This window comes from Zonotrichia albicollis, chromosome 8 (genome assembly GCF_047830755.1).
Source record: "Zonotrichia albicollis isolate bZonAlb1 chromosome 8, bZonAlb1.hap1, whole genome shotgun sequence".
In the NCBI taxonomy this organism is placed as follows: domain Eukaryota; kingdom Metazoa; phylum Chordata; class Aves; order Passeriformes; family Passerellidae; genus Zonotrichia; species Zonotrichia albicollis.
Window position 1 is genome coordinate 33,841,873 of NC_133826.1, and position 21,897 is coordinate 33,863,769.

At 39.2% G+C, this 21,897-nt stretch overlaps 1 protein-coding gene and 1 long non-coding RNA gene across 2 annotated transcripts in view; one reads left to right on the forward strand and one right to left on the reverse strand.

Moving 5' to 3' along the window:
* Nucleotides 1-21,897, reverse strand: part of LOC141729888 (uncharacterized) — a 751,946-nt gene that overhangs the window by 211,533 nt on the left and 518,516 nt on the right. The gene's annotated exons all lie outside the window — the stretch shown is intronic.
* The window catches only part of LOC141729780 (unconventional myosin-VI-like), a 63,871-nt gene that overhangs the window by 12,887 nt on the left and 29,087 nt on the right, over nucleotides 1-21,897 (forward strand). Inside the window, 7 exon segments of the mRNA XM_074545508.1 lie at nucleotides 7,892-8,036; nucleotides 13,802-13,959; nucleotides 14,511-14,602; nucleotides 15,061-15,133; nucleotides 15,986-16,113; nucleotides 17,162-17,257; nucleotides 18,704-18,877. Of these exon segments, the coding sequence (XP_074401609.1) occupies nucleotides 7,892-8,036; nucleotides 13,802-13,959; nucleotides 14,511-14,602; nucleotides 15,061-15,133; nucleotides 15,986-16,113; nucleotides 17,162-17,257; nucleotides 18,704-18,877 (866 nt within the window).

Below are 21,897 nucleotides of genomic sequence, written 5' to 3' on the forward strand. Positions count from 1 at the left end.
TTATCCTGGGCACGATTAACACTTGAACACAGAATTCACTTGTTCTGTTAAATTTTTCTATATTTATACAAGGAGTAACTCCTAAAGTATTGCAAACCCATTTTGTGTTCATTGCTGGGAGTAGACCATTGTGCTGGCTTTGCTGGATCTCTAAGTTTCCCATACTCAGCACACAGGTGGTGTTTTTCTGGGGGTACTTGTCCTATACATCTCCCCTTCCCTGTGACTTTTGCTAAAGTTATTCCTTTCTGAGTATTCTCTTTCTTCCACAGGCATCTCGCAGGGTTGGTGTCATTTATTCTCTTAGCCTTTGCCGTGATTCCTATTGCCTCATAAAAAGGGGGTTTGAGTGTATAATTTTTGTTTCTAGAACTTTCTGATCTTCCCATCTAATTAGGGACCACTTAAAGGGTTCATGGGTCTGAGCATAGGATATCTTAATCACTACACACATCAGTATTAGCTTTGTCCAAACCGGGTGGTCCACATGGTTGGAATAGGACTTAAAAATTTGTTTTTGTTGTCTTTCTTTTCCCCGTTCCCCTCCCCTTAGTGGTGGCTCACCAATCTTGCGGTAGGACTGCCAGCATCTCCTGGACTTCCCACAGAGGGGTCGAGACTTCCGATTGTCTCCACGGTCCATTACCCCTCTGCCTCGCTCGACGACTCGGTTGCTGCGAGCCTCGAGGGTGACCATCTTCTCGGCAGCAGGGGTATTCTTCAGGAGCTGGATAATTATGATTGTCTCTTCCCCACCTTCTCTCTAGGCTAGCAGCCCAGTTTCTGGCTTTTATTTGTGGGATATCACACCGTATGGTGGGACTACTTCTCCTGCACACCACTTCGAGAATGTCGAGGATGAAGGGGGCTGGTTCGTTTGAGTGATAACAGAACCGTTCGGGGTTTATACCCTTTGAGAAGGTCTCCCACCACTGATCTGACCCAAGCTTTATTTCTCCCAAGTCTACTTTATAATTAAGGATCATAGAAGTTAGTCTCCTTTCATTAGTATAACAGGGGCCGCAAATGCCCCTAGGAACCCGTCCTCTCTGACAATGAGTCCACCACGGTTCGTGACACAGCTTACAAGAAAAGCATAAAAATGGGTAACAATCACAGTCCAAATAATTGCATTTTAGTCTTATTTCTTCACATCTGGCTGACTCCCCTCCCCAGGTTTGTCCTTTATATTTGAGGCGAGGAGACTTAAAGTAAGGCTTACCCAGTTCATCCTCTAATCTTTTACAATATCCCGGTGATCGCCCGTTTCTTGTTAAGAGGTCTTGAAGATATTGATTATCCCCTACCCAGACTATTATCCAAATCATGAAGTTCGCTGTAATTTGATTGTGGTTTCTCCAGGGACACTGCAGACCTTCCAGTTGTCCGGGGGTTTCACTGGTCCCTTGATACAACTAGCGTGAGTCCACCCTTTCTCAACAGTTTGGACTGCTGCATCTGTTGTAATAAGTACTTGGTAAGGTCCTTCCCACTTTGGTATCAAGGGGTTTTCTTTCCAGCTTTGGACCAACACCCAATCCCCTGGTTGCACCTGGTCTAAGGTAAAATCTAAGGGGGGGGTTTTTGTGCAAGCATCCCTTTTTTTTTTTTTTTTCATAAAGCCTTTTTAAACTTGTTCAATTCTGCTAAGTATTTATTCATGCATTGATCATTAATAACTGGGTGGTCCTGAGGTCCCTCAAGATTGTATGGCATTCTATACAGCATTTCAAAGGGAGATATCCCTATATCTATTCTAGGTGTGGTCCGTATAGTTAATAGGGCTAAAGGGACACATTTTACCCAGGACATTTTTGTTTCCATTACTAACTTAGTTAGTTGTTTCTTTATTTCTCCATTCATCCTTTCTACTCGTCCTGAACTTTGAGGATGCCACAGAGTATGTTGTTCCCATTTTATTCCAAGAGCTTTGGCTAGGTTCTGGGTTATCTGAGATGTAAAGTGTGGTCCCCGATCAGAATCTATAACTTCTGGGACCCCATATCAAGGAATTATTTCTTCTAGTAATACTTTCGCAACTACCTTAGCAGTTTCCCTCGGGGTTGGGAATGCTTCTACAAAGTGAGTAAGGTGGTCTAATAGACCAGGACTAATAGATATTTTATCCTTCCTACCTTCGGGAGTTCAGTAAAATCTACTTGAATATGCGAAAAAGGTCTCTTTGCCAGAGGTCGCCCTCCCTCTGGCAACTTCCTTAGGTTTTTCCTATTTGTTTGTAGGCACAGAAGGCAACCTCTAGTTACTTGTTTAGCCATGTCCCAGATCCCCATACTCATGTATTTGGTGGCAAAATAATCTACTAATCCTTGTGATCCCCAATGGGTCTTCTAATGAACTTTTTCCAATAATCTATAGGCCATAACTTTAGGTAATACTTCCCTCCCATCGGGTAGAAACCACCTCCCTTCAGAATTTTCGGTTGCTCCAATTTCTAGCAGCTTTTTCTTTTCTTCTTCCCTAAATTTTATAATTTGGTCTTGGCCCTTTAAATCAGTGATGTCTTTGTCTCCCTTCAGGGTCAGGATTCGTAGTGCTGCTCGCTTTGCTTCTCGATCTGCTGCATTATTTCCCCTACTCTGTAAATCTAATCCCCGTTGGTGCCCTTTTAGATGGACTACTGCCAACCTTCGGGGTTTCCTTAGTGCTTTTAAAACTTCCGTAATAAGATTCCTGTGAACTAAATCTTTTCCTTGAGAATTGACCAGCCCCCTTTCTTCCCATATTTTTCCAAATGTATGTACTATTCTATAACAATATTTGGAATCTGTAAAGATAGTTTCCTCTTTTCCTTCCAGAAAATTTAATGCACGCAGTAAGGAGTATAGTTCACACGCTTGGGCTGACCAAGATCTATCTAGTGGCCCTGACTCTAGTATTTGCAACTCAGGTCCCCTAATGATAGCATACCCTGATGTTCTCGTCCCTTCTATAATCCTTGAGGACCCATCTATGAATAACTTTTCTCCTGTGTTTAATTTTTTTTTTTTTTTTTTTTTTTTCAGATCGGGTCTTATTTTTACTTGTTCCTCTATAGTGATTATGCAATCATGCTCTAATGGTTCTGCGCCTCATTCTCCATATAGGAACTCAGCGGGGTTTTGCAAGGCTGTGGTTTCAATTGTTAAATTTGGGGCTTCTATTAGGATTCCTTCGTATTTGAGAAGTCGAGCATCAGATATCCATTTGTCAGCTTTTTGCTGAAGCACCCCCCCCTAATGTTATGGGGAGACATTACCTTCAATGTACTTGTTAAAAGTAATCTTTCGTCCAGAGACAAAGGGTGCTGTCTTATTCTAATCGGGACATCTGGATTCTTAATAGTTACCGTAAAAGGAGTGATTTTTAACTGCCCAACACTCTCAGGAGTGTACCATACTTCGGGATTGATTTTTGCCTCGTCCTCCACTCGCAGAGGACAAAGTTTTATTCTAAGCTCTTTTTCTTCTACATCAATCCTAATTCCTAGTTCAATAATCATGTCTCAACCCAATAAATTATATTCTCATTCGGGAACCAACAAAAATCCCCTATCCCTATTTTTGAATCTGTTTCTATTACTACACCCTTAATAATTTTTACTTCAAATGGTTCCCCTTTTGCCCCAATGACGGTTGCAACTTCTTTAGACAAATTACATCCTTTTGGTAAAAACTGAATAGTTGATCTCTCGGCCCCAGTGTCTACCAGGAAAGGTATTTCCTGGTGTTGGGGACCCACCTTAAGTTTTATCAAGGGCTCTTTAGGTGTTTTTCGGGTCCCCAATAAATAGAGCCCCTGACCCCTCTAATCCATCAGGAATTCCTTCTCATCTTTAATCCTAACCCTACATTCCTTTTTAAAATGCCCTCTTTTTTCACAATAGAAACAAATCCTCTGACTTGCTGTCTCTTTGGGCTCTCCCTTTCTGGGATCCCCAAACTTCCTCTCTTGTCTTTCATACCCCCTATTCCCACTCGTTGCTGCCACCATCAGCCTAACTTGCTTCCGATAACTCTCATCCTCTCTCCTAACATACACTTTCTGTGCTTCCCTTAAAAGTTCATCCAGCCCTCGGTCTTGCCAATCTTCAATCTTTTGTATTTTCCTTTTTATATCTTCCCATGATTTTGAAACAAAATGTACCTTTAAAAGAGCTTCTCCGGCTGGTCCATTAGGATCCATACTGGAGTATAGCTGGAAGTTCCGTCTTAACCTTTCTAATCAATCTGTGGGTGATTCATCTTTTTTTCTGTCTATCGTTGAAAGCTTTATCTATATTCTGGCCCCTTGGGACTGATTCCCTAATTCCTTGGATTATTCAAATCCTGCATATGCGTTCGATGGGCTGGGTTTTGATGATCCCATTGCGGATTCTGCAGAGGCCACTTAGTATCCGCGGAGGGACACTGGGCGTGTTGCGCATCCCAGATACGCATTCCCTCTCTCCTAATCATATTTCGTTCTTCAGCCGAAAATAAAATTGTTAAAATCGACTGGAGTTCTTCCCATGTATACATGTTTGGACTCAAAAATTGATCTACCTTATCAGCTACTCCTAAAGGATCTTCTAGTAAATGTCCCATTTCTTTTTTTTTTAAATTCTTGAACATCGGTCGAACTCAGGGGGACTGAAATAAATCCTATTCCTGCCTGCGGACCCCCATCGGCATTTCCCTTAAGGGAAAAAGCCCCGTCTGTTGTTCTTTAGTCCGACTCCTGGTGATTGGACCCCGGTAATCTGATTGGTCAGAGTCACTATCATTACTTTGAGGTGGGGGCACCGGTGCATTTGGCACTGGAGGAGGTGGGGGTGGGACATAAGGAGGGGGTACTATTATAATTTCATCTCCTTTTCCCTTCTTCTCCTTTTTCTTATCCAGTTCCTTATTTTCCTCAGTTAGCTTAAAGATGTATACTTCTGGTCTAAACACCCAGATTTTTGCATACTCGCTTTCTTCTGGCGAGATAGGTTCTTTAGAGTTTACCCAAATGTTTAATGTCTGTCTTACCCAATCTTCCGATGATCCGAAGATGGGCCAATATACATTTTTAGAAATTTCCTTCCCGCCCCAAACTTCTACACAATAGTGTATCATTTTAGCCCTGTCTTTGCTTTCAGTTCCTGGGAAGTGTTTACAGTTACTAAGCAAGTATCCCAGGGGGCTGTCCCTTGAAATGGAGGGAGCTTAACCTGTGCAGGGGGCTTACTCTTCCCCTGTCTCATTCTTCCGGAGTGCCTTCTTACACACACGTATCTTTCACTTCCCCTCTTTCGTGGCCCGAGCCCTCGCGGGTCTGCGGGAACCGCACTACTGGAGGGTCCGCAATCGCTTGGAAGATCTGGCTACCAGTCCTCCTCTCATTCACACATCACATCGCCACACTCCGGGATCCCATTCTTCCGGAGTGCCTTCCACACTCCAGGATCCCAACCCCAACCGGATGGATCCCGTTCTTCCGGAGTGCCCCCGCACTCCGGGATCCCATACTTACGCGTCCTGCGTCTTCATCCGGACCCTGTGCACAGAAGATTAAGGGGTTCACCGGTGTCTCCCTTTTGCTTATGAGTATAATTTAGGTTCGTCGGTGGGGGAGGTGGAGGTCGTCCAGAGGGGCCACCTAACTAGGTTAGGTGGGGCGCCCCCCTCTCTGGAACAACTTTTCCAATTCACTCCCCCATCCGAGTCACGGCCCAAATTTGTTATAAATAGACTCAAGAGGAGTGAAATTTCCAATTTGAATTTATTAATTCAAGGCATACAGCATAAGCAAAAGTTTCAGCGCTGGACGGCAGGGGAGTCTCCGCTCCACCAACTGCCGCACCTTCATCCCCAACGTCCCCCTTTTTAAGTTCTTAGTGCTTCCGGACTGCTGTGTCATTTTGAAGTACTCTGCGCTTGCGTTGATTGTTGCTAGGGGGTCTTCTCTCACCTCCTGGTGGTCGATGATGAAGGTCTTGGTAGTCTTCCTCGGTTGTGTCCTTTGACCTGATTCCATATTTGGTAGAAGAGCTTCGCCCTTTCTCTTATAAAACTTACTTAAGATCTTATGATTACCACGCGATTATGCAGGCAAAAAAAGAATTATGTAAGTTAAATAAATCAAACAGGAACTTAACCACATCCTCTATTTTTGAGGTTTTTTTTGTGTAGCAAGCTAGACAAACACTTAATCACATCTTCTATTTTTAAGGTTTTCTGTGTAACGAACAAGAGGTTTTATCTGTTTCAGTTAGTATTTTGAGAAATGAAAAAAAAAAGTTACAGCAAAAACATAGGTAAATATAACTTCCTCATTTCAAGACGTTGCTCACAAGGTGAAGCAGTACAAGTGTGCTTGGGACTTAATTGCAGAATGTGCATGAAGGTTGATGAAGGAGATTTAATGATTTGGGAATTGTCCTTATTACCTTACTACTGAAATCAGCCTCTCTAAATTGAGAACTGCTGTCCATATATTCCTGAAGGGCTGATTCCTCTGGGTCTGGATGTACTACAAATGAGTTGCAAGACAGAGTGAAATTTGTTTCTCCTGGTCCTGCTTCAAATATGTATAGCTGTAGGTGCAGTTGTTTGGAAGAAAAGATCAAAGAACATTTTAAAGTGTTCTGAATGATGAATTAAATGAGTGCTAACCTTACAGGTTCACTAGCTCCTGACCCCAAGTACAGAATCAGCACAGTACTGTACAAAACATTCTGTTCAGAAGAGATCTTGGGTGGGCTCCAGTCTCATGTGTCAAATCAGGGCCAGTGCTGAATTTAAATTGGGTAGCTTAGGGTTGGCAGAGAGGTGGGTTGGTTTTGGTTTTTGTTTTCCTCTCTCTACTCTATAGATCAAATGACAACCTCCCCAGTGTCAGTTCATGCTGTTGCCATCTTCATGAAGATGACAAAAATGAACAGGATTAATGAGAATGAATCTGGGAAGATGCAGGTGTAGAGATGGGTAGTGGCCTCATGTAGCTCAAAGCAGTAAGCTTCCCAGAGAGCTTCCCTGTTTGGGCCTTTTGTGAGCTGTGATGTAGGCATTGAACCAGGTTAAACAGTGAAAGAGGTTCAAATGTGAGTTTGAGGAAGAAATGAATGAGAAGAGTGGGAACCACAGATGGTGAGGAAAGTCAGGGTTTAGAGAACAGAATGTCACCAGAGAACCTATGACCTCTAAAAACTGAAATTCAGACCCATTTTTTCAGGAATAAATTATAGATCTTCTAAAATGTAAAGGCATTTCTGAAATGTAAATGAATGTATTGAACTTCTAAATTCCAAATACCTGTTTTGTTTTTCCCTCACCATGTGTGTCTAGACACAGGATGTGCATTTGAACTGCTGCAGGCAGTCTCTTACCAGAGCGAGACTGGTGAGACCCTCTAGAGTTCTGTTGCTGCTCTACTGCAAGCAACAGCAAACGCATGTAAATAAGTGCTAGATTTTATTAAAGTGGGTGGTGTGCCAGTTGGAGATCTCTGCTGGCCGTGCCCTGGCGCCAAGGCAGGTGCAGAGCAGCAGGACTGCACCTCCCGTTGTTTACCTGGCACATGTACAGAGCCTTATCTGAAAAATCCAAGTGCCAGGAGCCTGACCTAGAAGCCGCTTCTGCTGCATTGCAAGGGAGCCTGGAGGATTACAGGAATATCTAAGTTCAAAAGTTTTAAGTCACTAGAGTTAGTTTGTAGGGGTTAGCACTTCTGCATTTTGGGGTAGTTCTTCCCTACAAGCAGCCTGGAAAGTGTTCTAGAAATACCGAATTTCACGTGTAGTTTTTGGGCGAGATGTTATTTTTGTGTTTGTTTTGCGGCGGTTCCCTGGGCTCTGTGAGCTGCCTCTGGGCCCCGCACTGCTCTGAGGCGCTGTGCAGGGGCAGCGGCCGCTGACGCTGTGTGTCCGCAGGGGGCTGCACGCCGCGCGCGCGGAGCCAGGCGGCGCTGGAGCGCTGCGCGGCCCTGCTGGGCCTGGACGAGGACGACCTGCGCGGGAGCCTCACCTCGCGCGTCATGCTCACCACGGCAGGGGGCGCCAAGGGCACGGTCATCAAGTGAGTGGCGGCGCCGGCGGGAGGGGCGGGGCGGGGAGGGGCCCGCCCAGGGGCCCGCCCGTGAGGGGCCGCCCGTGAGGGGCCGCCTGCGCTGCTGCCCTGCCGGGGGCCGGCTCCGCGCCGCCCCTGGTCACCCACCGGCACAATCGGCCCCAGCTCCGCTTCACCTGCTGCCGGGCGGAACTGAGGTGCGCTCGCACCAAGCGCCCCTAAAGCGCTTCTTTTAATGGCTCACCGAGCACGGGTGCACCCCCTTGGTCGTAAAGAAATCACAGTTGTACACTTACACTAGCTGAAGGCTAGCAGGCTTACAGCACTTTGAATAAGTAACTCCTGTGCTGTATAAAATCTCTCGTGTTAGTGAGTACGCTGTGTGGCCAAAGAAAGTATAGCAGTCAGCCAGTTAAATCCACAGCCTGCACAGCAAATTTGATATGCTAAATCATTTCTCAGATACACTCTATTAAGGAATGTCAATGTGGTGCCTGAAGTCTTTCAGAAGGCGCTTGAATCTTTCTCCTGAGGGCTGCGCAGTGCTCCCGTGAGTGCTGCCCTGTAATAATTAGGGCTGGGATGCTTTAATTAGAGGGCAGGATGGCCCCCCCCCTTCTTAATGCCTGAGTGATCACTGTCCTTGTGTTTGTCATACGTAATTCTTCTGAAATCAAGTTTTAACTTTAAAAACACCCCTGCAAATGGTAATCCAGAAATTGCTGCTTTTTTGCTGGTTTTGGTAAACACGCATTTAATCTTGACTGTAAATAATGTTTCACAAAAACACAGATAGAAAGTGTGGTTTTTTGGTTTTTTTTTTTTTTTTTTTTTTTTTTTTTTTTTTTTTCTGAAGCTATTCTCCAGGTAGCCTCCTAGGCACAGAAGCAAGATAATGGTTCCTTTCTGTATGTACATAGAAAAGAATTAGGGGCAAAGAGCCTGTATAAATATGGTACTGGTGATAACATTTCAAAACCATGAAATTTATAACTCTTGTAAAACGGAGTTTTATGAAAATGACAATGCAGTTACCTTTTGTTTATGAAAAACCTCTAGCTTCTACCACAAATTTTCTCTTGCTGAGATTGATCCTAGCATGCAAGCTGTCAGGGATGCCTGCAACTGAATTGTGTGTTTTAATATTTAGTTTTGTGTTGAGTATTTTCTGGAGTTCACATAAAAGACTGAGCTTGGGCTAAGCAGTTTTGTGTACATTAAAGTAATTCTCAGCGTTCAGCTGAATGTATCAATCTTTTAATTCGGAAGCTAATAAACATTCACTCCTTGGAAGAATATAGGTGTGCTTTTTATTAATCTATGGAAACAGTGTGATTGTTTTAGTGAATTGGAAATACTTTATTCACATTACACCAAATGTTTAATATATGAAACTCATCATTTTCTGTACTAATGGGGTTTATTTGAGTTCCTTGCATATTTTGTATTTGCAATTTCTTTGGAAATGTATTACAGAAATTATTATTATGGAAAAAATTCTAATTCAGTGCCAAATGGTAAATAATGTTGGGGGAAGTGGGAGAGGGTGATGTGTTACTCTACATTCAGTTAAAAGCTCAAGATCTAAACCTCTTAATTGTGTATTCAAAAGTCCATTTCTGGAGAGTAAATTCTTCTCTCCCTGCCCAATGTAAATTCCTCCTCTCTCTCCTCCAGAAGTTACTAGAAATTGGGGACTTTGAGTCGTTGTCATCTTGCTTGTCGTTGTCATATCCAGATGATATGGAGTGTTACAAGTAATTTTTCCCCCTTCATTACAAGCTTAATGTATAGGAAGATGTCAGTCTTGCAGGAAAAAGTGTCTCCAGTGGAAAATATTGACCCAGCTTTTACTATTTGCTCTTTTCCAAGCCATGTCTAAATTGACAGCAAAATCTTTGATATATTCATCCAGGAGAAGCTTTATCAGTACATTAGAGTAGAAAATTTCTTATTTTACAGTACAGATGGCACTCACAGTAATTCATGGCAATATGAATATTACAGGTTATGAAAGTCAATAACATTTTTTACTTAATTCAAGTTGGGATGCACAATCATTGCTGCACTTTCTCTGTTGACTTACTGCTTACCTGGTTATTCTCCGTCTTCCATTTGCATTTTTAAATTCTTCTCAGCTTACTACCACCCACTTTCCTTTACTGAAATATGTCTTGTGGATTTTTACATTATGAATTTTTTGGAAAATAATCTTGTATGCTAATCTTGTTACAAGATTTTCTGCTTTGTTACTTCAGTATTATTAGAGCCCATTTCTTGAGAATACCCTTAGTTTCACATTCCTTTTAAGTGAAAGTGTTAATTAGAAGCAGAAGGGCTTTGAATGAATTGTATCCATGTCAAATTCAGATGGCACCCCACTGGAAATGCTTTCAGGGAACTGCTGGTTCAGCCTCTGAGAAGGCTAGAAGCTTAATTTTGGCTGTTGTACATGTAACACAGACATAAGGCTTGTCTGTATGTTTTCCTTTTGAGAATGTTTGGTGGGACATTCCAAGCTACCACCTTTATGAGGCAGACCATGTGTTCACTCCTCAAGTGACACTGTCAAGGAATGTTTCTTAAGTTTTGTTACGGCTTTGAGTTTACTTTGTATTAAAACTGTAAAGACTTTCTGATCAGTGAATTTATCCTGATACGCCTGTAGTGTTATTTGCACTGTGCAGTTTCAGAAGTCTGCAGACACAAGGAGCTATGTTTTTATGCCAGCAGATCTTACTTTTCCTGTGTTTTATTTTGAGGATGTCAAAAATGAGTTCAGCAGACTTCTTACACCTCTCAATGATTATTGCATTAAGCCTCTTTTGCTAGCATTTTATAAACTTGTGCATCTAAAATCAGACATACTCTAATAAATACACCAATATCATCATCTCACATGGCTTACTGCACGTAAAAGTGGATTGGACTATTTTAGACATTTGTTACATAGACACAATTTTTCTATGGTAGTGTGGTTTAGAAACTACTTGACTGCTATCAGTATTAGAGTTTTGACAAGTACATTGTTTTTTTTGTTCCAGCAACCCAAAGAGCTGCTCATTTCTCTCTCTTTCTTAGGGACATTTTGTGTGCAAGTAGATCATGTGAGTCCTATTAGGTCACAGTGAATAAATAGCTCAGCTGAAATCACTGTGCTCAGAGTATAACAAAGGCTTTGTTCTGCTGGGCACAGTGGAGCCAACAAGGAGCAGTAGGAGGGTGATGCTAAATGCAATCTCTCTGAATTTTATTAAATAATCATGTGCAGTGAATTGCCTGGGGGACTTGACAGCTGCACTACGTCTATCTGTCTTTGTCTCCCAAAACCCCAAAATAATTACCTTGCTGGATGATGTTTTTGCCATCCATGTGAAGTGTATTTACAGATAGAAATAATGTGTTAGGATTCAAAAATCTGGTGCTTCTCTTAGACTGTAAATGTGCTACTGTGCTTTTCTCTTGCTCAGTTTCTTCTTTTCCAAGAAGTCTTTCACACAGGACTCCATCATCACAAACTAAATTATTTTACAAGGTGAAAAAAATTCACTTGCGTCATTCCAGTTCCTCCAGCTTCTTTTGCAGTACATTTTCTACCAAAATGCATTATTTTTAGTGATGCTACTGAAGTGTCCATTGTAAAAACTTTTTCAAAACTTTTTTGAACTTTGGCTTTTTTCAAATTACAAATATGCTGCTTATATTCTTTAATTATGTGGAGTATTTAACTAGGTGGGGTTACTTAATCCAGGCTACTTTATTTATGAACCAGTAACCATATTGGATGACAGTAATTGATGGATATCACTTCACCTGCTGTCTGCCTCAGTTGTTGTCAACCATGGGCAAATTAGACATGTTTTAAATTAATTTGTTCTGGAATATATTTGGGAACTGCATGGAGTTTGCATGGAGAGATTTTGTCCACAGACTAAATCTACCCCATCCATGCTTTCCCCTAGGGCTCAAACTCTAGATCATTGGAAACCTTCCTGAAGAAATTGGCATGAAGACCAACAAGGGTTTTTCTTGCAGCCTTACCAAAGTACTTAGAATTTGGCAATTTTTTTCTCCATTGCATTCAAGTAGCTGATAAATTCAGGAGAGGGAAAGAAGGTAAAATGGAGGAAGGAGAATTTATCTTTTCCTGTTCAGGCAAGAAACAAGAGAAAGAAAGAGATTCATTTGTCTTTGTGCAGACCAAAGAAAGGAGGAGCTGAGGGAAAGCAAGTTCATGAAAAGAAAGCTGCTTGTTCTGAACATCAGTTCTGTGGTGGGGCTCTTGTGTATCTACTGTTTCAGCCATTTTCAGCGTTGTTTAGTGGTTCTGAACTTTCAGTTGTGCAAAATGCTTTGCAGGGTTACATTTTCTTTCCACGCATGTTTGCTGCATACTATGAAATTTAGCAGCAAGGGTTTGTGCAGTCTTTAGAATTGCACTTAATTAACAGTGGCAGAATTTGCTATTTTGAACACTAGGACCATTTTGTAAATACATGCTTTAGCAGTACAACTATTTGTCATGTTGTTTAAAAAAGTAAGTGAAAAACATAAATGATTTTAATATATTGTATTATGTAATAGGTCTGCAGCTGACAGGAATTAGTATTCTGATCTCTTAAACGTATCAGAACAGAATGCAAAGGTACCTTCCTTCTATTTATAAGCTGAGATTTCTGTCAGTACTCATTACCTTAAGATGAGATAGATACTTAGTGGAAGACAAGATTGTGTGTTAAAGCTAATTACTATCAAATGTAATGTAGCTGCAAGTGTCCTTTGGGAATGGAGACTCTGGTTCCATGCCTTACCAGTCACAGTAGAATGTGATCTCCATAAGGAGTATTATCTTTGAAGAAATAAAAAAATAGTAATTATTAGTTAGTTAGTTTAGTGCTTATGAATTCTGGGAAGTGAAGGAAATTGTGCAATATGGATAAGCTGTTGTTGTGGTTTAACTCCAGCTGGCAACTCAGCCCCTTGTAGCCACTCACTCCCTGCCAGTGGAAGGAAAAGGGGAAGGGTAAAAATGAGAAAACATGTTGGTTATTGATAAAGGCAGTTTAAAAGGTAAAGCAAAAGCTACACATGCCAGAAATGCAAAACCAGGAATTCATTCTCTACTTTCTGCTGGAAGGTCAGTGTTCAGCTCCCCAGGACAGCAGGCTTCATGACATGTTGTGGTTCTTAGGAAGACAAAATTTTAAATTCATAGAATCATTCCCCTTTTCCCCTTCTTCCTTCAGCTTTTATTGCTGAACATGATGCTGATGCCATATGATAGGGGATGTCCCTTTGGTTAGTTGGGGTCAGCTGTCCCAGCTGTGTCCCCCTCTCAGCTTCTTGTTTACCCTCAGCCTCCTTGCTAGTGTGATGGGGTGAGGAGCAGAAAAGATGTCAGAGCAAAAACTGAACTTTAGGCTTTATTCTAACATAACAAATCATAAGTAAATGGAAATATTTTTGTAGATGGTGTTGTATATAGTTTAAATATCTTTCTCTGGAAACTGTCAGTAGAGTTTCTAATTATTTAATAAACAATTATGAAAGCATCTTAGTCTCACTTCTACTGATGGTAGCAAAACATTATTGTTTTTTACAGCTAAGATAGCCTAACTTGGCAAGGTTGTTTCCTGCCTTGGCCTAGAGATCGGGGAAGGTTTTTTAGGTCCTAATTTATGGTATTGGACAGGCTGTTTTTAGGTTTAGAGTCTTATCTCAGCATTTCACAGTAAGGAATTCTGAAAGATAAGGTTTGTATCTTGTTTTTTTAGGGTACCCTTGAAAGTGGAACAAGCAAACAATGCTTGCGATGCCTTGGCTAAAACCGTGTACAGTCATCTGTTTGATCATGTAGTGAAAAGGGTAAACCAGTGCTTTCCATTTGAAACTTCTTCTTTCTCCATTGGAGTTCTAGATATAGCTGGTTTTGGTAAGTACACCTAAAATAATTTCTAGATGTCACTTTTTTCCACCAAAGATTCAATAACAAATTCTGTAATGAAGAGTGGGAGGGTTTTTCTTTTTGGTGTTGATGGTTCTTGTAAAACTTTTGCTTTTTGCTTCTTTGACTCACTAAAATTCAAAACAGGGCATGTTTTGTGATGTGCTCTAGTCCTGCCAAGGTTGTCCAGGGGAACAGCCTTTGGTTTTCAGGTTTTTAGAGTTTTGGTATCTACTGCTAGCCTGCTGTATCATAGATGCATGAGGGTGTATTGGTACAATTGCACTGTTTGGAAGCATCTTGCTTTGGTTTGCTGCCAACTGTCTGTCATTTATCTCAGAAATATTATCTGCTGCAGTAGTTTTAGATGGCTTGTGTACAACGTGGAAATCTGTAAAAGATTTCATTTTGCTGAAAGAAATGACTGTAGATCTGAACACATCTTTAAATATTAGCACTGTGAAGCTTCTCTTATTTACTATTTAATTTAAACTCTTGGAACACTGTTTTATCATAAAAGTTTAACTTCTGTCTTTCAGAGTACTTTGAGCACAACAGTTTTGAACAATTCTGTATAAACTACTGTAATGAAAAACTGCAGCAATTTTTAAATGAAAGAATTCTGAAAGAGGTATGATATATTTAATGTTATATTTGAGGATTTGGTTTTTTAACTATTATATTTGAGGTTTTTTTTTTTTTTTTGCTGAAGGGATACTTTAAATAGAACTACTTTTCATAAGATTACACCTTATGTTTGAATAAAAAAAATCAGTTGACATACTGTTTCCATATTATGTGACATCCGGTTGTGTCAGAAAAGAATGTGGATTTTTGAAAACCAGCGATGAGGTATCCAGAGATTGGATAATCCCCAATACCTAATGAAAATATTGAATTGAACAGGCTTATCATTAAGGCATTAAAGTTGGAATACATTAAGCTGTGTAAGGAAATTCTTAAATGTGTGTTGATTCCTGCTATATTTTTAAAAATTGTTTCATATTTATTAGAAAAAATATTTTTTTTCTTGATTTTTTTTTTAGAAAAAAAATTAAGAATGGTGTTTTCTCTGTTCAATTACTTTAGGAACAAGAACTTTACCAGAAAGAAGGCCTGGGGGTTAATGAAGTTCGTTATGTAGATAATCAGGACTGTATAGGTATGGACTTCTTGAGTTGTCAAGCTTTTTGTTGCTGTCATGGGGAAAAAACCTTCAAGCAGAGGAGGTGAAATATGCATAGCACTAGTAATTATATGGTTTTATATATATCCTCATTCAATTCACAATCTTAAGAGTTCATAGGCATTTCTGCAGTACAAGAATAGCAGTTTCATCCTTTCCACAGGAAAAGGTTTGTAGTAAAAATTCCTCTTAAAAGAGCAGTTTCATAGAGAATGAAAAAAAATTGCAAAACTGTAAGTTTGTGTCTAATAGTTTCAAGAGCATGAATTTCTGTGTCAGCTTTCAAGGGCTTCGGAATATCTGTGTGAGAGGTCAGGGCAATTCAGTTGTTAAAAGCTGTGAAACCACCACTGTCTGCTAAATGCTGGTCTGCCTTTCCTAAAACAAATTCTACTTCTCACTGAGTCATGTTGTCAAATGGAAGTATTAACCTTTTAGTTTTGACATGTGGTAAAATGTGTATGAAAAGCTTAAAAATCTCCCCCAGCAATTGAAGCTAGACCTAGGATCGTACTGTAAGAAGACTTAGGCACTTTTTGGATGACTAATTTCAGCTTGAGATTAAGAGTTAAAATCAAACAATTAGTTCCTGATCTTTTTCTCCCTTGTTCCACAAGCGTAGAACTTCTAGATTTGATGGATATCCTATACATACCTATTAAGATCTACAGAATTGATTTGCTGTGACTTCTTGTATTTTGTTTAATGGCTTTCCATAGGTACTTTTGTAGAGAATCAGATCAGCAGCATTTCGGTGTGTAATTTTCAGTAGTGATACAAGTTGATATATTCAATTTCCATAAATATATGGGGTTTTTTTATTAACAGATTTGATTGAAGCAAAATTAGTAGGTGTACTGGATATTTTGGATGAAGAAAATCGTCTTCCCCAACCAAGTGACCAGCATTTTACTTCAGTTGTGCATCAAAAACACAAGGACCATTTCAGGCTCTCGGTAGGTTTATTTTTGTAGTCTGTCTTGTTTTAATGAAACAGTTCTTGGAACAGTTGATAGTAACACTTCACTGTAATGAAAATCTTTCATAAGAAATCTCATACCGCCCAGTCTGCACAGTCTGTACCTCTTTGTTAAGGACAAGGTTGGTGATTAGATTTGATGAAAAGTTCACTGAAGACTTCAAGCAATTCTAATATCCTGCTGAAACTAAAGCCATATTCTTGACTTGCATTTGAAGTTTAACATGTAAAACATGAAAGGAAGTAAAAACACATTTTAATTTAGATTGTTTTCTATCAGATGAGCTATTTTGTTGTTCTTTTAAAAAATTTCTTGCTTTGGAGAACGTTTGACTCATGTCTAGTGTCTAGCTAGCACTTCAGAGATGAATATAGGAATCATACTAGGAAAATTTTTTTGTTGCTTATTTTTTAACATACAGCACTGTCTGGAAGATTAAGGCAAATTGTTGAAATTTATGTCCATGAATTGTGTTGAAATTTAAAAAAATGCCTAAAAATATGAGTAAAGGAAGCCATCATTTAAAATCCATTTACAAAAATTGTCATCCATTTACCTTGTGCTAAGTTTCCACTTAATCCTGCTTGCCTGAATTGGTGTGAAGTGAAACATTCTGATGGTGTGTGTATGATCAGCTAGTGCTTGCCTGTTAACTTATACCATCTAAAGCCATATCTTGAGCTTCAGTCTAATCCTATTCACATAACAAGGTTTTTCATCAGCTGTCAAATTTATGATAAAGAAAGTGTTGATTAAAGGCACAACCAAAATCAACTGGCTGGTATTAGCAATCCTGGTGACATGTATTTTGAATGCAATGTATTTAAGTGTGTGAAGAGTTTGAAATTGGGTTTTTAGAACATCATGGTTTGGACAGGAATGGTAATGATCAGCACAATTGTATTTACAGGAAATATGATTTTAGCATCTAGTGCTCCTGGCAGATCACGATGGTGTTCTAAGAATAAACTTTTTCTTAGTCTCCATTGCAATATTTCTTTGTAATTCAACTCCTTAATTCCAGATTCCAAGAAAGTCTAAATTGGCCGTTCACAGAAATATCCGAGATGATGAAGGCTTCATTATCCGACACTTTGCAGGAGCAGTGTGCTACGAGACGGTAATTTTATCTGTGGAACACTATGTTTATTGTGTTTTGTAGAACATTTATATGTTTTCAGTGCATATAGCTTCAATGACAAAATTTCTTGTGATCAAAAGAGAAGTTCAAACATTGATATGTCTTTGCGAATTGACAAATTTCTTTTAACTTTTCAGGCTACAGCCCATTTTAATGACATGTGTTTTGTGTAAAAGTTTGTTTCAAATCTACAGGTAATGGTGTCAGTATTAAATATATTGATTCACAGCCTACTGCAAATTTTGCATCAAAAGGTGTTTACATCCTGGGGAGAAGAATAAACTGTGATATAAAAGTATTGTTAGTGAAGAGTATTTGGACACATGATTATCCTTGTACACAGTCCCCATCGTACTTTGTGTTTTCCATTTCTACTGGCAATGGACTCATTCATGTAAAAATACAAAATACCTGAAATTGCTACCCTCAAAATACATTCCAGGCTCTTGTGCTGTTTTGGCTATTACTTATTGTACAAAAACATTGTAAGACCTGAAGCCGGTATCTAGACCATCAATTTTCAAAAATGAAAGTTTAAGTTAAAATGAAGGTCCATAAGGCTTTGTTGGTCTGTATAACTTCACCATGTATGAAGGATGCTACTTGCATTACTTACTTGGCTGCATACATATTCCTCTCTTGTGTCTTCATGGCCCAAGAAAACTTTGGAGGCCTGTGTTAATCCTTTGATTCTTATCAAAGAAGAATCCCACCCTTTTGTGGGACATCTGGTATTTTCTTCAAAGCAGTCCTGGCATCTTCTGTTCATTAATATCAAAGTCTGTATTAAGTTGCACCAAAAGCTGTTGAGGATTTTGTAAATGGGAAATTGGATACTAATATATTGACCTCTTGACTTTCTCTGTAATATATTGTTCTTCTCAAAGTTAGTGATCCAATTTAAATAAACCAGATATATAAAGTTTGTAGGAAGTGACAATATGTTTTAATAAATCAAGTGTTCATAAATAGTCATAGTACGTCTAAAATAACCTGTTTTCATTTCATTTTCCAAACTGTGTAGGTTTAAGCATGCACATTAATTCCTATTTCACAATAGATCTTAAGTGATATTACAGGCAGTGAAGAATTAAGCTTCGCAGAACTCCCAAGAGATGATGATGTGCTGAGTGCTGGAAGTGGAAGTCCACAAAAAACCAACTGATCTTGTTAAAGGCACCAAACCTTTCTTCGGGTTTCATAATTCCAACAACATCCTTCAAACTTAAGAATGTCTTTTCTCTCTGGCATTAGACTTTTGTGTATCCAGCTAAAAAGTTGTTTGAAATAATATATTAATATTTACCCCATGTGTTCTTGCTAATTTTTAAATATGTAACTATATTTCCTTTAGTTTTCTAATTAGACTGCAGTAACTTGGACAGTAAAACAAATATGTTTTTATCTCTTGGGTTGTATTTTCAGATGCAATTTGTGGAAAAAAACAATGATGCTTTGCACATGTCTCTTCAATCTCTTATATGTGAATCCAAGGACAAATTTGTTCGACAGTTGTTTGAAGCCAACACTAACAACAACAAGGATCCCAAACAAAAAGCTGGAAAACTCAGTTTCATCAGTGTGGGTAACAAATTCAAGGTAAAATCATAGAGTAAAGAGTCCTATCTTGTAATATATGCCAGTTTTATGTTACTTGAATTAAATAGAACCTGAGGTTGGGAGAACTAGCAGTAATTTGAGATGCAGAAGAAAATTTGGTTAAAGAGATGGTTTCCTTCTGTTGAATTATAAGAAACTGGCATTTTAAGCTACATGCTATGCGTTTCTGTCAAAAGTATCTTCTATAATAGTCCTTACAGAGGTTATACAGGGATTTTTAGGTCAGAATCTTTCAAAGTCACATAGAAGTCTTTATTCAACAGGTTTTGAGATGTAAACTTGGATTCGGTGGACTTTAAAATTTTCTAGATGTGACAAAATGTGTTCTTCCATCCTATTGTAATTATACCTTCTAGAAGATGTATTGATTCCCTACAGTTGGCCAAACTCTCAAAATTCAGTACCTAATTTAACCATAGTTATTCCTTTTCTGAAATATATATATACTTAGTCATGGCTTACAGAGGAAGATATTCATTGTGCTGAATGTTTCCCTTCCCAATACCTGAATCTGATGCTTCTCCTCATTTTCTCCTTTCTTCTGATGTTGCAAAGCTGACCTTCAAACCTTGTCTTCTCCAAATGTTTTCTGCATCCTTTTCTCATTCAGCAGTTTTATTTTAGCTGGACTATTCCAGCTCAGGATGGCTAGAAAGAGAACAATAGGGGAATTAAGAGATGAAAAGCAGGCACATCGTGGGCTGCAGGTAAATTTTTCAGTCTCGTGGATTTACAGTTGGTAGAGCTGCAGCAATTTCAGCAAGAGCTCTTTTCAACACATCTGGGCCAGATCCAATGAAGGATTTATATGCCTTCAAGTCAAGTGCTGAAACAGTTTTGGTATGCTATCTTACCTAGGGCCACCAAAAACCTCCCTCATGTTCCTAGCTAGACTCCTGACACAGTCCCTGGGGAATGCAGGTATCTTAGATAGTCCAAAACACCTGCAGATGGAGTGAGACATTGCCAGTACAGAAGAGTGTTTCTGCATTTCTGCTCCATAGCAAGGTTAAGTACTGGATCAGGACTGCAAGATCAATTCCTTCTTGCATAATCACATTTTGTGGCTAGCATTTGGAGCTGTTTTCTAAAAAATTGTTTTCTTCAGCAGGGGCTAAAAACCAGGAAGGATATGCTAGCAGCACACTTGCTTTTTATAGCGATAGTATTCTGCTTCAGGTCTGTACTGTATTGTGTTCTATGGCTATTTTATTTCCTGTAGTGAACACCAAGATATTGGTCAGTCTGACAAAGGGTATTCTCATTACACCTTTCTGGAGTTGTTTTGTTAGGTAGCCAGAAATAAAGTGTTTATGGTGCCACGAGGAGCAGAATACAGGGCCTGACTTGTAAGGTAGTGGTTTTGGCATTTAATTGGGAATTGGGCAGGCTGCTCTCTTGAGTTTTGCTCTGATGAGTCTTTTTAACTCCTTCCTATTCTATAGTAGTTGTTGAATTAAAGTGCAGCAATTGGTTTAATATAAAATACATGATCATCAGGTAGTCTGAAAAGTTGCATACAGATAAGCCATGTCCTGAGCAAACCCTGCAGCCATGAGTCTGCTTTAAATCAAGCTAGGATCCACAATTTTTTACAACTGTATTTTAAAAGTGAAATCAACTGTGGGATCTTTTGAGATAGTTTCCTCTTCCTTCCATCTAGATTTTCAGTTTCTCTCGGATTTGGCACCCCACCTTCTGTGGTGCAGTCTTGTGCATTATACCACTGCCCAAAGAGAGGTGAATTAAAAGGGAGGCATTTTTGAAGTGAAGCAGAAATTTTGTGGGGAACTTTTTTGGATTTCCTTCTGTTACTTTGGTACTCCCCTCTCCACCTAGAGCACAACTCATGTTCTTCTTGGATCTGGCCCATCAATCTATAATTCTTTCAATGTTTTCAAGTTCCATGGCATTTTGAATGTATGTGTTACTTCAGTAATTCATGTAGTGTTACCTTCCCAGACACAGCATGTGATGCTGATGAACACTAATAGCCTTGAATATTTCACTTCAGATGACATCAAAATAAGGTCTTTTCTCTTACTACATATTTCATCTCTTTAAGAATAAGAATTCTTTGTGCATTAATTTGTAAGTCAGTCTTCTGAACTACTGAAATTAGAACTTCTTCTAATTATATCAATTATTGATGATGTTGCAGGGACTTCTCTTTATGAAATCCTTCACACATCCCTTCCTTATAACTAATTAAAATTAATTTTCATTAATCAGTTGAGAAAATAATGATTCATTTATCACTGGATCTCTTCAAGATTATCTGAGATGATTTTACCTTATGCTAATGATGTATTAAATTGTGACAATTCAAAGAGCAGTAGTTTTAGCAATATGTTTTGCTCATATACAGATTTTGTTGAAGAAGTTCACCTGAGAATGTCTCTGGCTTATTTCTTGTCAAATCACAGAGTATAAGGAAGGGGTAGTTTTCCTCAAGCAGAAATGTATTCTGTTGATGGAAATTAGTCTGTCTCTTGCAAACTTAAGTGTTTCTGACTTAAGAAAACATAATTATTATGATCAAGTTGAAATATAAACAGTATGTATAAGTGAGAACTGAGCAGGAGGTTATTAGTGTTTGTCATGCTTCTTGTGGCACTCTTTCTAACCACATCCATGTTAAGTTAAAAAAATCCCAAACCAATTTTATCTACCAGAGGGACAACTGGCAGCTGTAGGTGATGCACACTACCCATACAGATCTTGTTTCTTGGATTCAAGGTAATTGAAAGATCTGGCTAAAAAAAATCAGTCAGAAGTCAGATCCTTTGAATTTTGCTTCCAGTGCTGAAAAAGAATATGTTAGGACATACTGAATTTTGTATTGCTGCAGTCTATATACTTAAAGTTTGCTAAAAAACTAGAAAGGCTGGCCCAGCAGTAATTTATATTTAAAAAAAAAACCCAAAAAACCAAAACCCAGACACACCTCTAAAGTAAAAATATTGCTATTTTTCTGATGTGGTTTTGGAGTATTTAAA